The 17920-nt window shown below is 51.6% G+C and overlaps 1 protein-coding gene and 1 long non-coding RNA gene across 3 annotated transcripts; one reads left to right on the top strand and one right to left on the bottom strand.

The window, feature by feature from the left end:
* Window positions 1–3365: 3365 nt before the first annotated feature.
* On the bottom strand, window positions 3366–9906 carry LOC308657637 (apolipoprotein L3-like). 2 transcript variants are annotated; one of them, XM_081309540.1, is made up of 4 exons: window positions 9473–9906; window positions 8700–8789; window positions 5825–5951; window positions 3366–4278 (listed from the first exon to the last, which is right to left on the bottom strand). In XM_081309540.1, exons 1-4 carry the CDS (start codon window positions 9759–9761, stop codon window positions 3402–3404), a joined length of 1383 nt encoding a protein of 460 aa, XP_081165666.1. In that variant the 5' UTR covers window positions 9762–9906; the 3' UTR covers window positions 3366–3401. The 2 variants fall into 2 exon arrangements, with proteins under 2 accessions (XP_081165666.1, XP_081165667.1); XM_081309541.1 differs by lacking the exon at window positions 9473–9906 and having other exon boundaries at window positions 8700–9281.
* Window positions 7441–11184, top strand: LOC308657644. Its single transcript, XR_014024028.1, has 3 exons — window positions 7441–8707; window positions 10369–10449; window positions 10578–11184. It is a non-coding gene; the product is annotated as an uncharacterized lncRNA (long non-coding RNA).
* Window positions 11185–17920: the final 6736 nt, after the last annotated feature.

Below are 17920 nucleotides of genomic sequence, written 5' to 3' on the forward strand. Positions count from 1 at the left end.
GCTCACTGAGGATCAGGAAGCAGAGACCCCACTCTCCAGACACAAATCTACACCCCAAAGCCACGCCCCCAGTGAACCACCTCCTCCAGCCACACCCACCTGCCTCCAGTGACCACTCAGTTAATCCCCAACTCACTGGTTGGGTTAAGGCTGTCACCACCAATCATTTCTCCTCTGTCCCTTCTCACATTGTCTCACATGAGCTTTTGGGGACACCTCACAGTTGAACCGTAACAGAGGGTGAGAGGGACTGGGGGAGCCCTCTAGGGAACAGACACACAAAAGGACTTGCCCAGCACTGGATGCCCTTGGGAGTGACCAGATGTTTGCCACCCTCTGTCTCTGGCTCCTGCTCTGGGCTGGGGATGGCCCTCACAGGCTTTCTGTGGAAACACAGATGCCCCTAGGGGCAAGCCCACGGGAGACAGGAGTCTCCCTCCCTCCTTCCTGGGAGGAGGATGTCGAGGACAGTCCTTGCAGGCTCCCCACAAGGTCCTGGCAGGTTTAGTCACCCGGTGGGTGAGCAGATGGCTGTCTTCTCTTCCCTCCTTCTGTGCACAGCTCCTCGGGTCCCTCGTCCTGCTCCCAGGACCAGTTCCTAAATAACCCCCTGTGCATGAGCCTTGGCTCCGGCTCTGCTTTGGGGGACCCCAGGCCACAACAGGCTACTTACTCTAAGCAGCCCGAAGTTTGGGGTCTTTTGTGCTGAGTGATGGGAAGCCACTGAAGACTTGGACGCAGGTGTTTTTCATCAAATCCATAGACTCAAGTGTGGAGGATGGGCAGGGCCTGGGGCACTGCCATAAGAAACACCATTCTGGAAGCTGTTGCAGGGGGGTCTGGGTGAATCATGAGGACATCTCAGGTGAGGACGTCTGCTGTCTAGTTTTCTCTGTCCCTCGACCTCTGACCCTCTTGCACACCTGCACGCAGCCCCCTCTGAACTGATCAACCTCGTGTGCTGCATGTCAATCCAGGCCCAGAGGCGGGATGGAGGGAGCACCTACACCCAGCCTGAGTCAGACAGGCCTGAGCTTCCTTCCCCAGGTGACCCAGCAGGCCCTGCAGGACAGTGGGAGCCAGTGAGTGAGGCCATGGAGGACCTGCTCCCTGAGGCCCTGGGAGAAGGCTCATGGGGAAGGGAAGCCTCTGGATGGAGGCTCAGACCCTGGGAAACAGATCCGGGATCCCAGTAGTGAAGAAAGACGTGAGTGCCGTTGGGATAGTAGATATTCTTTATTCAGAGACGTCAGCAGCCCCCACTCTCCAGTTCCAGCTCCAGCATTTAGCCCATGAGTCCTTCCATAGGTCTTTTTTTGGGGGGAGCACCAGGGATTGAACTCAGGGCACTCCACCACCGAGCCACACTCCCAGCCCTATTGTGTACTTTATTTAGAGACAACATCTCCCTGAGTCACTTAGCGCCTCACCATTGCTGAGGCTGGCTTTGAACTCGAGATCCTCCTGCCTCAGCCTCCCCAGCCGCTGGGATTACAGGCGTGGGCCACTGTGCCGGCTTCCATAGGCTTTTTTTATGTGCAGGGCAAACAGAGAAGGCACACGGGCAACGGGTTACATAAGTGAGGGCATGCTCGAAAGCATGGTTGCAGACTAAAAATAACTCGCTGGAAGCCACAGCAAGGGAGTCTTGACTATCGCCATTTGGGGCCTGCAATAGGAAGTCAGGCACACAGAGCCCAGGTGAGCCAACGAGTCCACCTACAAAGGTTCAGCACATCAGGGTGCGGGCCCAGGCCGACTTGACGGCCAACTTGAGTTATAATTGCTAAGATTTCCCTGGAGTAAACGTGGCTGTCTCCCCTGCACAGTTTCCTGGCACACTGTAGATAAACCATTAGAGCGGTCTGTAGGATTTACTATCAGATTCCATCAGTGCTGGGAATGTGCCTGATGTCTTTGACGTTGGCTTGAGATAAAACCAGGTTCGTTCTGGCTTGGATGAAGCCACTCGCATCCTGACCACTATATACACAAGCCCCTTCCCTCTGACCCAGGTGGTCGGGATCCACTGGTCTTTCTGCTACCCTTGACCACACTTCTGTCCAGAAAACTCCCCAAAAGATTACCCTCTGTAATCCCGGATCTTCTGACCCTTCCTTTGGCCAGGGCACCTTTGACCTATGGTCATCAGTTCTTTTGCATCAATTTTCCTGGATCAATCATATAATATTTATTGAACCACAGAATACAGAACACGAACTGGAAAGAGCCGGATGGATCTGGGATGTCCTCTTGTCCAGTACCTCCTTCCCAAATTCATGAGGAAACGGAGGCTCAGGGAGGCTGTCTCTTGACCCCAAGCTGGCTGATCGCGAGACACTACAGGATTCCTTAACCCACTCCTTGAATCTGGTCTCACTCACCCCCCCCCACCCCCAGATCAACCATATGCCAATACTGCGTTTGGAGGTTCCTTGAACGTTCCCTGGTCCCTCAGTGCACCCTGGCCCTGGTGAAGCCTGGCCACCTGCACTTCACCCACTCTGCTGTCAACACTACCACCACCATCACCACCATCACTACTGTCACTATCAAGAAGTCCCTGCCTGCTGGGTGTGGTGGCACATGCCTGTCATCCCAGCGGCTCAGGAGGCTGAGGCAGGAGGATCGCAAGTTCAAAGCCAGTCTCAGCAATGGCAAGGCCCTAAGCCACTCAGTAAGACCCAGTGTCTAAATAAAATACAAAATAGGGCTGGGATGTGGCTCTGGGGTCGAGGGCCCCTGAGTTCAATCCCCAGTACACACCTCCACCAAAAAAAAAAAAAAGTCCCTGCTTTCCTGAGATAAGCCAAGGGTGAAGAGAAGACGAGGCCAGAGTCCACCAGGGAAAGCCTGTTGCTGGATGTGGGGCTCTGGGAGGGGCGGTGTTGGAGCTGCTGTCCCTCCCCCGCTGCGGCCAACTGGCTTTCCTGGTGTCTCCCTGCCTGTTGCTGCCCACCTCCTCTCTGTTCACAACCCCGGCGCTTATTCTTTCTCTTTTGAGATGGAATCTCACCCTGCTGCCCAGGCTGGCCTCGTCCTCCTGGCTCAAGCCATCCTCCCACCTCAGCCTCCCGAGCAGCTGGGGCTGTAGGTATGTGTCACCACACCTGGCTTCCTATGTATTCTTTAGTCCAAGATAAACTCTTCCTGCTCCCTGCACATTCTTGTCCCCTCTTGTCCCTTATTTCAGACTCTGGGTTCCTGCCTTCTTATTGACCCACTTGCTGTCAGTATTAACCCCTGTCTTGCTGTGCTCAGCCACAGGAATGCCAAACGCCTTGACACTCAGTTTCAAAGACTTTATTTCTGTCTCTCTCCCATATAATAAAACGCCCCCATGCAGGCATTCCTCTGTCCAGCACGTGTCCCCTGATCTCCGTGCTGCTTGAGGAGAGGTGTCATGGCGACGGGTCCAACTGCAGCCTCTCGTGGGTCTGGATGAGCTCTTGTAGCTTCTCCTCCAGCTCCTGAGCCTTCTGCCTCAGCTCTTGAGCCGACTCTGCCTTTGCCCCCTCATGCAAATGCGTCGACGTTTTCACGAGGTCGATCACGTCCATCAGAAGGAAGATGCCTGCGGTGGCTGCACCCATGATCCGGGCCCCTTTGGTCATGGCCAGAGCAGTGCCCCCAAAGGCTCTCTGTACCTGCTTGCCACGTCGGATGGAGATTCTCCCGGTCGTCATGAGGCGCTGGGCACTGGATACTAAGCGGGGGTTGGCTTTGGCCAGCTTGATGGCCCGGATGTGCTTCCCAATGTCGCCCAGTACTTGGATGAAGTTCTTGGTCAACGAAATGGCCTTGGGTGCATTGTGGCCCATGATCTGGGCAACGGCCTTCGCGTTGCTCGCGTTCTTTGACACGAGGCTGCTGGCTTCTTCTGTGGCGGACACAGTGCTTGAATGCTCGACGATGCTAGTGGAGACAGTTGTCACAGCAGCGGCTATTCCCAGCCCCACCCCAGTGGCCGAGAGAGCCAGACTGACTCCTGCCGTCACAGGTGCCAGCGCCAGGCCAAGGATGGTGAGGACTCCAGAGGCGGCACCGGTGGAGTTGGCCACCACGTGGGAGATGGTGCAGTCCTTGTGCACTTTGTCAACCCTGTCTGCCAGGGCGCGGAGCTTCTCTATGCGCTCCTCCAGCTCCGCTTTCACCTGCGGGAACTCTTGCAGGAACCTCTCCCTGTCCTGCACGTGGGTTTGGAGCAGGTCCTTGTCCTCCAGGGCCATGTCTCCTCTAAGCTTATTCAGAGCCTCGTACAGCGCATCTGCTTCCTCCCTGGAAGAGTCAACGTCAGTGACTAAGAGAGGCCGTTGGCTCGCCTGTCAATGGGCTCAGTAAGCTATGTCCTGCATGAGTCTCAAAGCCTTTACTACAAATCAAGTGAAAAGGAATTTTACTGATGTACAGCATTTTTCTTTCAATGCTAATCATGTTTGGAACATCATAGATACTTTGTGGTCCTTAATAAGGTGGTGCCTGTGTGAAAGTCATCTCAAGATGCTCTTCAGTGGTCGGCATTTGAAAAAGCACCTTCTGACTCAAGGTCAGTGGCGTCCCTATCAAACTATTTGTAGAGCAGGTGCTCTGTATCTGAACAAAGAGAACTGGGAAATAAACAAACAAGGCCCCTTAATTCAGAGAATGCTAGTGTGTAGGGAAGACTCAGCTTGCTCCAGAGAAGGCTTCCCTTTGTCCTCAGCTATGGGGAAGCGATCTGTGGGCCCTTGGGATGTCCTCCTGCTAGGAATGTCTTTGTTTGCCTGGACACTGTAGCCTCAAGACCATACAGGTGAGCGTCCCTGATCCAACCATCTAAACCTGAAATGCTCCCAAATCTGCAACCTTTTGAGTACTCTCATGATGATACAAGTAGAAAGTGGATCACCTGACCTCATGGGATGGGTCACAGTCAAAACGCAGGCATTGCTAAAAATGTTAAATAAAATCACCATCAGGCTGCACACAGAAGGTATAGAGAAGAAACTGACTTTCACATTTAGACTTGGGTCCCATTCCCAAGATAGCTAATTATATATCTGTGAATATTTCAAAATCCAAAACAAACAAAAAATCCAGGGCCGGGCCCAGGGGTGCACACCCATAACACTAATGGCTCCGGAGGCGGAGGCAGGAGGATCATGAGTTCAAAGCCAGCCTCAGCAGTTTAGCGAGATGCTAAGCAACTCCGTGAGACCCTATCTCTAATAAAATACAAAATTGGGCTGGGGCTGGGGCTGGGGCTCAGCTCAATCCCCGTAACCGCCCCGCCCTGGAAAAATATCCAGGATCTGAAACACTTTTGGTTCCAAGCATTAAAGGATGCTTAACTCAACAATGTGACCTCCGATGGGAGCTATCTCTGACCTCCAGAGGAACTGGAGGCTAAAGCCATACACCTCCAGGATGGAGACCGAAGGTCCTCGGGGAGGACGGCATGTGGTCAGGACTTGAGATTGTATGCCTTGGTGGTCGACTAGGCTGGATTCAGAAATGCCTAGGAAAAGGGCTGGGGCTGGGGCTCAGCGGCAGAGCACTCGCCTAATGCGTGCGAGGCCCTGGGTTCGATCCTCAGCACCACATAAAAATAAATAAATAAATAGAATGAAGGTATTATGTCCAACTACAACTAAAAAATAAGTATTTTTTTTTTAAAAAAGAAATGTCTAGAAAATTGATGAAGCACACTCGTGTGTCTGGAGACACTGGGCACATGGGTAGGTGATCTGAGCGGGGAGACCCTCCCTGATTGTGGTGGTGCCATCTGATAGGCTGGGGCCAGGAGAGGACAGGGCAGAAGGGGGAAGCTCCCGACCGCAGCTACCTGGACAGATCAGCCTCAGCCACGAGGCTCTGCCAGGCCTCTTCGGTCGTCAGCAGGAGCTCCAGGTCCTCTCTGCTCACTGCGCCCTGCAAATACTCGATGGCATCCTCAGTTAGGCTCTTGCCGTCTGTGGGGAGAAGAAAGCACGGTTAGGGGACCGTGGGCCAGAGCGGAAATAGCGTCCTGGCTGCTGCCACATGGGGTACTTTGTTTTGCAGTGCTGGGATCACACACAGGACCTTGCACCTGCGAGGCAAGCACTGCACCACTGAGCTACACCCAGGTCCCCATGGGGTATATCTGTGGAGTCGCTGGCGCTGTAGACTGAACCGTGTCCCCAGCTTCATAAGTTAAAGCCCTAACTCCCACCCCAGTTCTGGGTCTTCAGCAAGAACCAGCCAAACCAGACTGTGTTTGGCGATAGGACTTTCAAGGAAGTGAAGTGATTAAGATGGAACTGTTCACAGGGGTGGGCCTCATCGATAGGCTTGGTGTCCTTAGAAGACGCGCACAGGACCCCAGATCTTCCCCCAGCCCTGTGTCAAGGAGAGGCCATGTGGACCCGTGAGAAGCAGCCTCCACAGGCCAGGAAGAGAGGCCTCACCAGAAACCTGCAGCGTGGCCTCTGGCCTCCAGAACTGTGAGAGGTAAGTGACTTTGGCTTAAGCTGCTCAGCCTGGGGCATTCTGTGACAGGAGCCCAAGAAGACTACAGTTCAGGGAAGTGCCCTGGTGCTCTGCAGAGAGACAAAGTGTTCTTGGCCCTGGGCAGCCTTTCTGGCTGGACAGTGGAATGTTCCGGTGACAGCTTCCAGCTGCCCCATGCCTGCTGCACGTCAAATACTGTTCGTGGTATTTTCAAAACAGAGTTTCAGCCGAGAGCAGTGGTGCACACCTGTCATCCCTGCAGCTCGGGAGGCTGAGGCAGGAGGATCGCGAGTCCAAAGCCAGCCTCAGCAAAAGCAAGGTGTGAAGCAACTCAGGGAGACCCTATCTCTAAATAAAATACAAAATAGGGCTGGGGACGCAGCTCAGTGGCAGGACGCCCTGGGTTCCATTCCCAGTACTGAGGAAAAAAAAATCTGGTGATTTCTGCATTCTACACTGTAGTCTAACTGTTGTAGTGACACCCCCACGCCACAGGAAACCTTAACTACACTTCTCCAGACATCTTCACCAGGGCTGATTTTAGGACTATCAGCAAAAGAGTCTCTGCAAAAGAGCTCAATGGAGGTAAACTTTCTGTTTTCCTGTTGCTCTATTTCACTTGGCCACGGGCCTGGAAGAGATCAGCACCACAGGGGCTGGACGCCCCTTTACTTTTTTTTTCACAAACATTTATCTGGTATAGTAGTTTGTGGAAGTGTGTTTGCAAAAGTAAAATATGATAATAAAAAGACAGATCCTTTAACAAGGCCTCTGGCCGTGAGCGGGGCTTCACAGAGACGTCTACATTCCTAAAATGAGAAGTTACAACTGGGCTCCGTGGTAACAGCGGGCGGGGGGAGGGAAGACAGTAAAGAAGCTCCCCTCTTCTCAAGTGTGGTCCTTGAAGGGTTAACTTGCCCAGAACAGTGAAGGAAAAAGCTGCTTTTATGTGAACTTCTGAGCCCCTCCCCTTACACACTGGGGATAAAACTCTGAAACTCCCTGAACTCGGGGTTCAGGGGATTGACGCTGTGCCCTCTGAACCTGGCTGCAGCCAAACAAAACTGTTTCCTGCTGTCTTGGGTGCCCTGCCTCGTCTGTGCCTACAGTACTCTGGGCTTTTTTAAAATTTAAAGATAATGTTACACACTATTGAAGGAAACCAGCATGCAGTGAGGATTCCTCTGTTTTTCGAGGAACCCCAGGACTGGCAGTGGGGGGACTCTTCAGGAGGGTGCCGAGCTGGGGGGCTGGCCCCTCCACTTTGATCCTTGTGCTTTCTCCCTGTCCTGGGCTCCCCAGTGACACCAGCAGCCCAGGCCGGCCCAGGGGCCTCAGGCCTCCTTGGAGCCCCCCTCCTCCCCTCCCGGAGGGCTCTACTTGAAGCGCCATTTGCTCTGACTTGGCTGCAAGGAAATGGAGGAAGGGGACGGAAACAGTTCTGAGAACACGAGACTCAGGAATAGCCCACTGAGGTGGGGCTGGACGGTGGCTCTATTCTGGTTTGAGTTTCAGATTTTCCTTTTATCAGGGTTAGCCTTTACCCTAGGCAGCCCCCTGGTTAGACACTCGGGGGTGTCTAGTGCCGGGCAGGTACCCTCACACAGGCCCACCTGGGATGGTCAGGTTCCAGGCGGAGGGGCGAGAAGGACAGTCTGGGAGGACCTCCTATGTGGCAGGTGCTGGCCCAGCCCAGGTAGCACTTATATCAGATCCTCACAATAAGGAAACAGTGTCCTCCTGTTACGGGGGGGGGGGGGGGGGAGGGGAGGGGAGGAGCTCAGGGTGACACCGATGGGAGGTAGCCAGGGTCACGATGGGGTCGAGTTCCGTGACATTCTGAGTGACTCCTCCTGCTGACCCATTCAGAGCTGGGTGCAGAACCAGAGCTGGAGGGCGCAGCCCCTCATGGGTGAGGCCCAGCTCAGCCAGCAGCAGGGGAGGAGAGGGCAGGACCCCGGGCCCCTGTCCACCCTTCTCCATGCTCCTTCTCTCCTCGCGGCAGCCGTGTCCCTGCCCCACCTGAGCTGGTGGGTGGAGGGAGAGGGGGGCAGAGTGTCCAGCCTCCTGAGGAAAGGGCAGGGACCCCCAGGCCCAGGCCGGTGGGGGCACCACTCGTCCCTGGGGCTCCCTCCTCGACTCCCCTGCAGGCCAACTCCCTGTCGAAGGAGCCACCCCAGTTCTGGGTCTTCAGCAAGAAGCAGCCAGAGAAGAGGGAGCCGGGCTACCTGGGCAGGTCTTGCTGGGGTCTGGGTCCATGGGCCAGCGGTCGGTCATGTCTTGAGAGGTTTTCCTTACAGCTCCGAGCGGTGTCCAGGCTGAAGGGGAGGAGGAGGCACATGGTGGGGTGGGACACGAGCCAGCTGTGGCAAAGGGGCCCGCCTCCTACGGTTCCCGCTGGGGTGGCAGCAGAGGCCAAGTGGACCGAGAGTGTTCTCTGCCTCCTGGGCTCTGCGGCTACTATTTAAAGAAAGTCACTTTGCTCCAGCTCCCTCTGCCCTGGCTCCCTGGCCGAGGCAGAGGCCACTTGTCCTGTTAAGGACAGGATAAGACAAGACGAGGAGGCGGCCTTGGAGAGACGACAGAATCCACGCACAGAAGAAAAACCAGAAGGAACCTTCTGGCAATTACCGGATCTGGGAACTTCTGTGCTTCCCAAGGAAAGGGCCCTCCTGCCCTCCTCCACAGGCCTGGACACCTCCAGATTTCCCAAAGAGACGGGGCACCGCTGACATCACCTTCCCTCTGGGGTCACCTGGCCATGGAGCCTGGGCTGCACCCGAGGGAACCTCATGAACTCTCTGAGCAGGTCCCCACCCTCTCTTCTGCTGAAGGGGACAGGGGAGTGTCAGACCCTGCGGGCTCTGCTTCTGCTTCACTGTTGGACCTGGAACTGATTCCCCACCTGCCCGGAGCTCATCTGTAAAATGGGCACAGTGACCCTCCTCTTACAGAGCTATGGGGAGGACAAGGAAACGGGGCCATCGTACCCCCGACTTACCAAGGAGTCTTCTCCTGGCTGAGCTCACACCCGACCCAGCTGTCCTCCGCTGTGGGGATGCAGTCGCAGAGTGTGCCTCTGGGTAGTGACACATCCTCTGGGCCCTGGAAAGGGAAACTGAAACGGAAAGCTGCAAACTTTGAGCTGCTCCTGTGCAAACAGGGACCCACTGCCAGCCAGCCTCCGCCCTCGGCCCCACCCACCTCCTCGCTGACCCACTTTGAGGGCAGCCCTGCCCGCCCTTCCTCACCCCCAGCATGGCTGTCCACCCCTTCACAGTCTCCCCCATGCCCCGGGTGCTACTGCATCCCTCCTGCAACGCGGCTGCTGAACGTCTCGCCACATGGCCTCAGGACATCGGCTTACCTGGGCTCTTCTGCCCAGAGCACCTGCTTCCACCACCTGGAAATATCCTGCTCATTCATCCTTCAAAACCCAAACCTGACACCGCTTCCTCCGAGAAGCCCTCCAGCTTCCTCCCTGGGAGAGTCCCCTGCCCCTTCCTGCCAGGGGACATTTCAGAGAAGGGACAAAGTTCACTGCTTGGCCACAAAGCCATCGGTGGCAAAAGGGCTGGGAGAAGGACTGGACCCCAGAAGCAACCTGATCCTTCCATCAAGTTTGTTTCATCTGGGCAAATGTCACTCATGGCCATTCCCCACCTCCACCAGCTTTAGAGGGAGGGGCAGCAGATGACTACCCAGGAGCTAGTTTACATTGCATTCACTTCTCCATTTTTTTTTTTTTAAAGAGAGAGAGAGAGAGAGGGAATTTTTCGGCGGACACAACATCTTTGTTTGTATGTGGTGCTGAGCCGTTACTTCTCCATTTGATTGCAGATTTATTTGTTTAGCCACTGAGTCACATCCCAACCCTATTTATATTTTACTTTGAAGACAGGGCCTCACTAAGTTGCTGAGGCTGCTTTGGAACTTGGGATCCTCCTGCCTCAGCCTCCCGAGCCACTGGGATTACAGGCGTGTGCCACTGTGCCTGGCGGGAGTTTTGTAATCATTCCCTAAAGATTTAAAAATTTTCTCACTTTAAAAATAGACATATAAAATTGTACATACTTATGGGGGTGTGTGATGTGACTGTTTTGCAGGTGAGGACACAGAGGCAACTGTATCTGGCAACTCAGAGGAGGAGCCAAGACTCCGGCTGCATTTGACATGTTGACGTTTGAAAGCTGTGACCACTCTTCCTTGCTTAAGGTTTTTTTTTTTTTTTTTTGATAAGGACTTGAATCAGTTATATAGAAAGAACACACACACACACACACACACACACACACACATGTGTGTATATATATGGCTGGGGGTGTGGCTCAGTGATTAAGCACCCCTGGATCAGTCCCCAGTACCAAAAAAGGAAAAAAAAAAAAAGAAAGAAAGAAAAGAAATTTTACAACTCCATAAAATTACCAATTTAAAAACAAAGGCTCTGAATAGACTTTTTTCAAAGAACATATACAAATAGCCAATAAATGCATGAAAAGTTGTTCAATATTGTCATTCATTGGGGGTATGAAAAAGAAAACCACCAGGATAATAAACTACTTCACCCCCACAGGTATGGCTAGAATAAAAAAAGATAGATAATAGCAAGTGTTGGTGAAATTAGAACTCTCATACATTGCTGGAAGAAATGCAAGGTGTGCTATTTTGAAAAACAGTTTGGCAATTCCTAAATAAAGTTAAAAATAGAGTTACCATTTGGCTCAGCAATTTTGACACTATCTGCAAAATATATTTTATTCATTTAAATAAAATATATAATACATTTTATATTGAAATGATGATATTATTTGCAATTAGACTGAGATAAGTTTAAAAATATATATAGTTAACCCTAAATAGACAATTAAAAACATAAGATGAAAGATTAAATCTAATGAGTCAATCATGAGCTAAAAATAGAATCACTTGGGAGAAAAACAATCAATTCCAAAGAAGACAGAAGAGAACAAAGGACAGATGGGACAAACAGAAACAAACAGTAAGAAAATTTAATCATATGTACAATTACATGAAATATAAACGGCCTAAATACTCAGTTGAACGTCAGACTGGACAAGGAAGAGATGCTTAGTGCACCAGCTGTCAGCACACTGTCTCTTAGCTCTAGATCCTCCCTTCACTGACGGTGGCTCTGAGTTAACATTACTTTTTAGTCATTTTTTTCCCTGTAAACTCCTTTCCTTTCTTATCAGCATGACTAGCTCGCCAGCCACACAAAATCACGGTGAGATACACAGCCAAATAAATACTGGCTCAGATCTAGAGTTGAGGACCAGGTCAAAAGAGGCCGTAAGAGTATTTCCCTGATAGGAGCTGCAGCCCTGCCCTGATCCAACCAGAGTGTGGAATTCTCTGGAGCAGTCATGGCTGGCCGACCAGTCTCATGGTGAAGCAGTGGGGAGGGAGCTGCAGCTTCACTTTGAGGAGAGAAGTAGGGGGTCTCTTCCCTCCAGGGACACAAGCAGCAATCACCCCACCTGGAGAGCCTACAGATCTGCTATAAACCAGCTCAACTTGACTGGGGGCATCACAAGAAAAGTCACCCAGTTGTCTGCAGCTCCAGAATTGAGAACTAAGGCAAAACCCCCTTTGGTCCACAAGGATCTCAGTGTTATGGTCTGAATTAATCAATACAATTAATAAGTTATAGGTTTTAGATCAGGATTAAAAAATATAGATTGATAAAATAGTAAGTAGAGCCATAGTGACTCCATCTTTATGGTTCCCACATGAAACTGTTATATAAGCTGTTTTTAAATTTAAAAAAAAGGGGCTGGGGTTGTGGCTCAGTGGAAGAGCGCTTGCCTAGCACGGGTGAGGCCCTGGGTTCGATTCTCAGCACCACATATAAATAAGTAAATAAAATAAAGATCCATGAACGACTAATAAAAATATTTAATAAATAAATAAATAAATTTAAAAAAAATTTTGTAGTTGTAGATGGATAGCATGCCTTTATTTTTTATTTTATTTTTATGTGGTGCTGAGGATTGAACCCAGTGCCTCACACGTTCGAGGCAAGCACTCTGCCACTGAGCTATAGCCCCAGCCCTGTTATTAAAAATTATTTTTAAAAAAATTGTTTTTCTGTGCTTCGTACACCTTCAAGTGAACCTGAACCCAGGGTGAACAACCGCAGTGAGCTGGAACCCAGGATGTGGTCGTCCGGCTGCTCTGCCGACTGCTCTTTCAGTCCTGGGACCCTGCTTGCTTGCAATTTTCAGCTTTGCAGACAGCCTGCACCTTCTGTCAGAAGCCATTTGGGCATGGCAGAACGTCCCTGGCCAGGATAATAGAGATAACATAGAATTCTCTAGTTTGTTTCAAATCTGGACTTAGTGTGTTTTCTGAGCGTTCGCCCCTAACACTCAGCGCACCGGGAAGGCCGTCCAAGTTCCGAGGGAAGCAGCCCAGCAACGGCTCCGGTTTCAGTTTCAGGTGGACCAGCATCACCTAGTGGAAAGCCGCCTCGGCCACCCCACCCTGTCCCGCCCCTGGAGGGTGGACGTGGCTCAGACCAGCTGGACACTCTGAGTTGGTTGTTCCAGAAGGGGGCACTCCCTCTCTGTCATTCCCCCTTTTTCTAGGGACCAAGGGAGGAGGGAGGGATCTCCCAACCGAGCATGTGACACGGGGCCTTCTGAGCTCATCAGCATGGCTGCAGAGACAAGCCTCCTAGGACACAAAGCCTGGCCAGGGGGTTGCTTTCCACGCTGACAGTGCCTGGAGACCTCATAAGAAGTTGAAGGGGCAGTTACTGGGCCTGGCCACTTGTGGCTATACCTCACCCCAAGGACATTCCTGTTTCTTTCCTCAGATGGGAAAAATCAGGCCTCGAGCGATTGTCAACTTCAGGAAAATTTTAGAACTAAATGTGATGGTAAAATCAAACTTGTAATCTTAGATATTTTTGTGTTGAAGTCAAGACAAGTGAATGTTTAATTTTAATGTATATGCAAATTTCAAGAGCATCTGACGGCCGGGCGCGGTGGTGCAGGCCTGTAATCTCAGCAGCTCAGGAGGCTGAGGCAGGAGGCTCTTGAGTTCAAAGCCAGCCACAGCAAAAGCCAGGTGCTCAGCAACTCAGTGAGACCCGGTCTCTAAATAAAATGAAAAATAGGGCTGGGAATGTGGCTCCGTGGTTGAGTGCCCCTGAGTTCAATCCCTCGTACTCAAAACAAAATAAAAAAAAAGAGCATCTGATGCATTTTCAGAGTGAACAGAGAAGTTTGGGGATTCTGATTTAAAATAGGAAATTTGTAACCCTAGTGACTCAGGAGGCTGAGGCAGGAGGATCACAGGTCAAGGCCAGATGGGCAACTTAGAGAGACCCCGCCTCAAAATTTTAAAATAAATAAATAAATATAAAAAGGACGGGGGATGTAGTACAGTGGGAAAGTGCCCTGGGTTCAATTCCCAGTATCCCCCCCACAAAAAAAATTCCAACCTTTTAAAGAAGAAAATAACGGCACGGAGCCCTTCACAGTTTGCGAAGCGTTTCCACACACATCCTCATAAACGCTCCGGCGGCCGCCTGTGATGAAAACATTGATCACGCTTGTTTCCCAGAGGAGGAAGCTGAGCCTCAGTCAGGCCAGAGAAGTTCACCAAAAAGTGCAGGGCTGGGATCCTCTCCAGGTCTTTCTGAATCCTGTTCTTTGTTTTCTGATCCAGATGGTTCCCCAAAGAGAGAAAATCCTCCGCGCTCTCAAGTGCTCTGAAAATGTGATTTTCTTCCCTAATTCTCCCTGCTGGCTTGAGATGAGTCACGAAACTTGAAATACCACTAGAATGGTCCAGAGCCCACCTGGCCTGTGGCTGGTGGCTACGGGGAGCTGGGCCTGGCTGGGCCCCGATGGTCAATGGCCCCTGACGCCAAGTGTCCGCCCGCTCCCCACGTCCAGGGCTTGGAGGAGCTGCTCGAGACATTCCCCAGATTTTGCTTCGTAGCTTGATTTCCCTGCTTGTGGAATGAGGCCGCCCGAGCATTTCCCTGAAGGCAGTACTGGGAGATGACGTGAGAGAGGGTGGTGACCACCCTAGGCCTGCAGTAGGTGCTCAATAAACAAGAATCAACATCCTCCCAACGTGCCTTGTGCATGCTCCCTCTGTGTGCCAGAGCCATCTCAGAGCTGTAACTGTGGCTGCGAAAATGCACCCAACAGGTCCCTCCTGGCCTCTCCTTCCACCCACTGCAGAGCCAGGACCCCATTAGAAGCCCCAAACGTGGTGCCCCTCAGGGGCAGCAGCTCCAGTACCTGTACCTGTCCTGTACCTGTCCCTTTGCTTTCTGCAGGAGAGACCTGACCACCACTTCCAGCTCCCTGCCCGGTGCTTCCTCTGATCCTGACTCCTCTGTCCTTTGCAGGATGTGCTCTCTGAATCCCTCGGCACCTCTCTCCGTGGCTTCTTGTTTTAATAGCATGAAAACATTGAGACACGCCTCACATAACACCCACTTAGAGCGGTTTTCAGTATATTCACCGCGTTGTACCCACATCCCCACAGCCGGTTCCAGGACACTTCCGACACCCTCAGGGAAACCCCTACCTATCAGCACCTGGAGCAGCTCCTCCGCCTCCTCCCCACCCCCGCCCTGGCTCCACAGTTCCTTGGCTCTCATTTCCTGAAGAAGAGTGTTCCCAGTGGGCAGAGGGTGGGAGGGGACACAGTCCAGGGGGCTGTGGGGGGTCGGAGGGGACATAGTCCAGGCTGTCTGAGCAGGCTGGCCTGGCCTAGTCTGGGCACGGAGTCTAGGATACCTGAAGAGGTCACTCATGGACAGGTCATGGTGTAGAGAGCCCCTGGATGGCGGAGAGGCCCGGGAGAAGCCAATGTCAAAGCCACAGACGGTCATGGTCCACCCAAAAGGTCTGGGCAGGAAGGCTGAGGTCAGAAAGAGCAAGAGGACTCAGTGGCAGGGAGGAGACGCAGCCTCAAGGTGGTCCTTGTGAGGTAGCGAGGAGGCTCGACCAGGCACCCCCTATCAGCCCATCAGCTCGACAACACCCGGGCGTACTGAACCGGGCACACTGAACCGGGCACCAGGGCCCAAGTTGCCAGGCAGTTTGGGGGGTCGCCGACTTCTCTCCCAAGGTTGACCAGGAGTCGGCTGTTGTTGACCTGCCACCCTGCGAGGTTTCCCTCCGCACAAAAGCTGCCCTTATCCAGATAGTCCAACCCCGGGGAGGACCGGAGAGGGCCCAGAGCCCAAGAACTGTAAGGATGAGACCTAGAGGTGCGCCCCCTCCTGCCCCTGAGCTGCTGCCTTGATCTTAGAAAGGAGACTCAGCAGCTCCTGCGATTCAGAAAATAAAGGAGGGAGTAAGAATGATTAAAATGGCCAGTCTGTGTTCTCAGTACCGAAGGGGAAAAAATCCAATTGTCATTTAAAAATTTTTATTTTACCACCATAAATTTTTTTTTTAAAAAGAGGATAACAAATTGGTGACAATTTCTTCTATAGTCATCAATGCAGAAATTCAGTGGCATCACTTGGGGAGAAACATAAAAGGTTACCTGGTCACTGTTTAATTTTTTTTGGGGGGTGCAGGGATGGAACCCAAGGTCTCATGCACACTAGGCAAGTGCTCTACCACTAAGCTTCATCCCCAGCCCTAAAATTTATTCTTCAAAAAGTATAGAACAGAGCTGGGCACGGTGGCGCACACCTGTAATCCCAGCAGCTTGGGAGGCTGAGGCAGGAGGATCGTGAGTTCAAAGCCAGCCTCAGTAACAGCGAGGCGCTAAGCAACTGAGACCCTGTCTCTAAATAAAATACAAAATAGGGCTGGGATGTGGCTCAGTGGTCGGGTGCCCCTGAGTTCAATCCCTGGTACTGAAAATAAAAATAAAAATAAAAAATAGAATAAAATTCAGAACATATGGAACATTTTGCTTTCCATCTTCCTAGATCTATTCCCATTTAGCCATTTTAAAACCTTAATAAGAAATTTGTAGAGAATCAGATGTGACTGTGTTACTATTACTATCCTTGATGGAGTCTGCCTACAAACGGGATATTCTGTCAAGGTATAGATAGGTAACAGCGGACATGCTTGAAAACGAGGTGTCTGCTGTCCTTAGGAGGACTTGCCTGCAAATGGGATGTTCTGCCAAGTGGGCTACGAGGGCGCTGAGAAAAATTTATTATCTGTTCTGAACAAGAGCAGAGCTTGGCATGCTCCAGGCCGAGAGTAGATTAGCCATGAGAAGAAGCGGGTCACTTCTGATTAGAAAGTAAAACTTTGTGTGCTATGTTTAATTAGCTGAAGGACCTGATTTATTGCTGTTGGAAGGCTGCCTTCTTTGTTCACAATACTATAAAAAGATTGCTTGTACACAATAAAGGACTTTTTTTTTGCTGCTGCTGCTTTGCTTGCTCTGCTTCTTCTTTCTTCCTCACGATGACCTGCAAGTGAACTACTGCAACATTTGGCGTCGTCGGCAGGATCCAGCACCGAAAGGGTAAGCACCCCAGGTTAAGAAAACGAAAGGGGGGGACTTTCGGGATTAACAAAAAATCCAAAAGGTATCGCCCCGGGTTGAAAGGACTTTAGGGGACTTTCAGAACTAACAAAATATCGAAAGGCATTGCCCTGGGTTGAAAGAGACTTTAGGGGACTTTCAGAACTAACATGGGAAACTCCCAGTCCTTAAAGGAACACGATGTGGAGTTACTACAAGGATTATTGTATTCCATAGGTGTGAAAACATCTCATAAGAGACTCAAGGAGTTATTTAAAATTATAGAATGTCATTGTCACTGGCTCCAGTATCAAACCAAGGTCCAGTTAAATTTAGGGGAATGGAAATTGACCAGACCCACCACATCCCCTTTCTCTAAATGCCCAGTTGACCTGCGCAGCAGAGCTGTGTGAGGGTAGATGTGATTTCTATCACTCCTGTATTTTTTGAATTCCTTGGTGGTGCCCGAGCAGTCACTGATGGCCTCTGTCACCCCAAGGGCACCAAAGCCAGAGAACAAAGAAAGAAATTCTGGACTTTGGGGCTCACAGTCACATTGTAGGTAGAAGATTTGGAATTATTTGGAAAAACAAGCAACCAGGCAGAACTGCAGAGGAGGTCTCTAACGTCACCAATGACCAGTAGGGAAGGTGACAGCTCAGGGGACGCCAAGTGAGGGTGGGCGAACACTCGGGACCGCGTGGACCCGAGTGAGGCCTTCAGGACTCTGCGAATATGGTTCGAGTGTCCCCAAGGCTCATGTGCTGGGAGCTTGGTCCTCAGTGTGGCAGTGAGGGACTTCAAAAGGAGGGGCCCAGTGGGAGGGGCAGGACCAGCCCCACCTCGAACTCATCTCCCAAGGATCTCCCTCATGCACTACCGCTGATGTGCCCTGAGGTGACGCAGTCAGGGGCCCAGCCATGTACCCTCCTGGTCACACTTTCAGCTTCCAAAACTGGGA

This window comes from Spermophilus citellus (genome assembly GCF_964194105.1).
Source record: "Spermophilus citellus genome assembly, chromosome: 10".
In the NCBI taxonomy this organism is placed as follows: domain Eukaryota; kingdom Metazoa; phylum Chordata; class Mammalia; order Rodentia; family Sciuridae; genus Spermophilus; species Spermophilus citellus.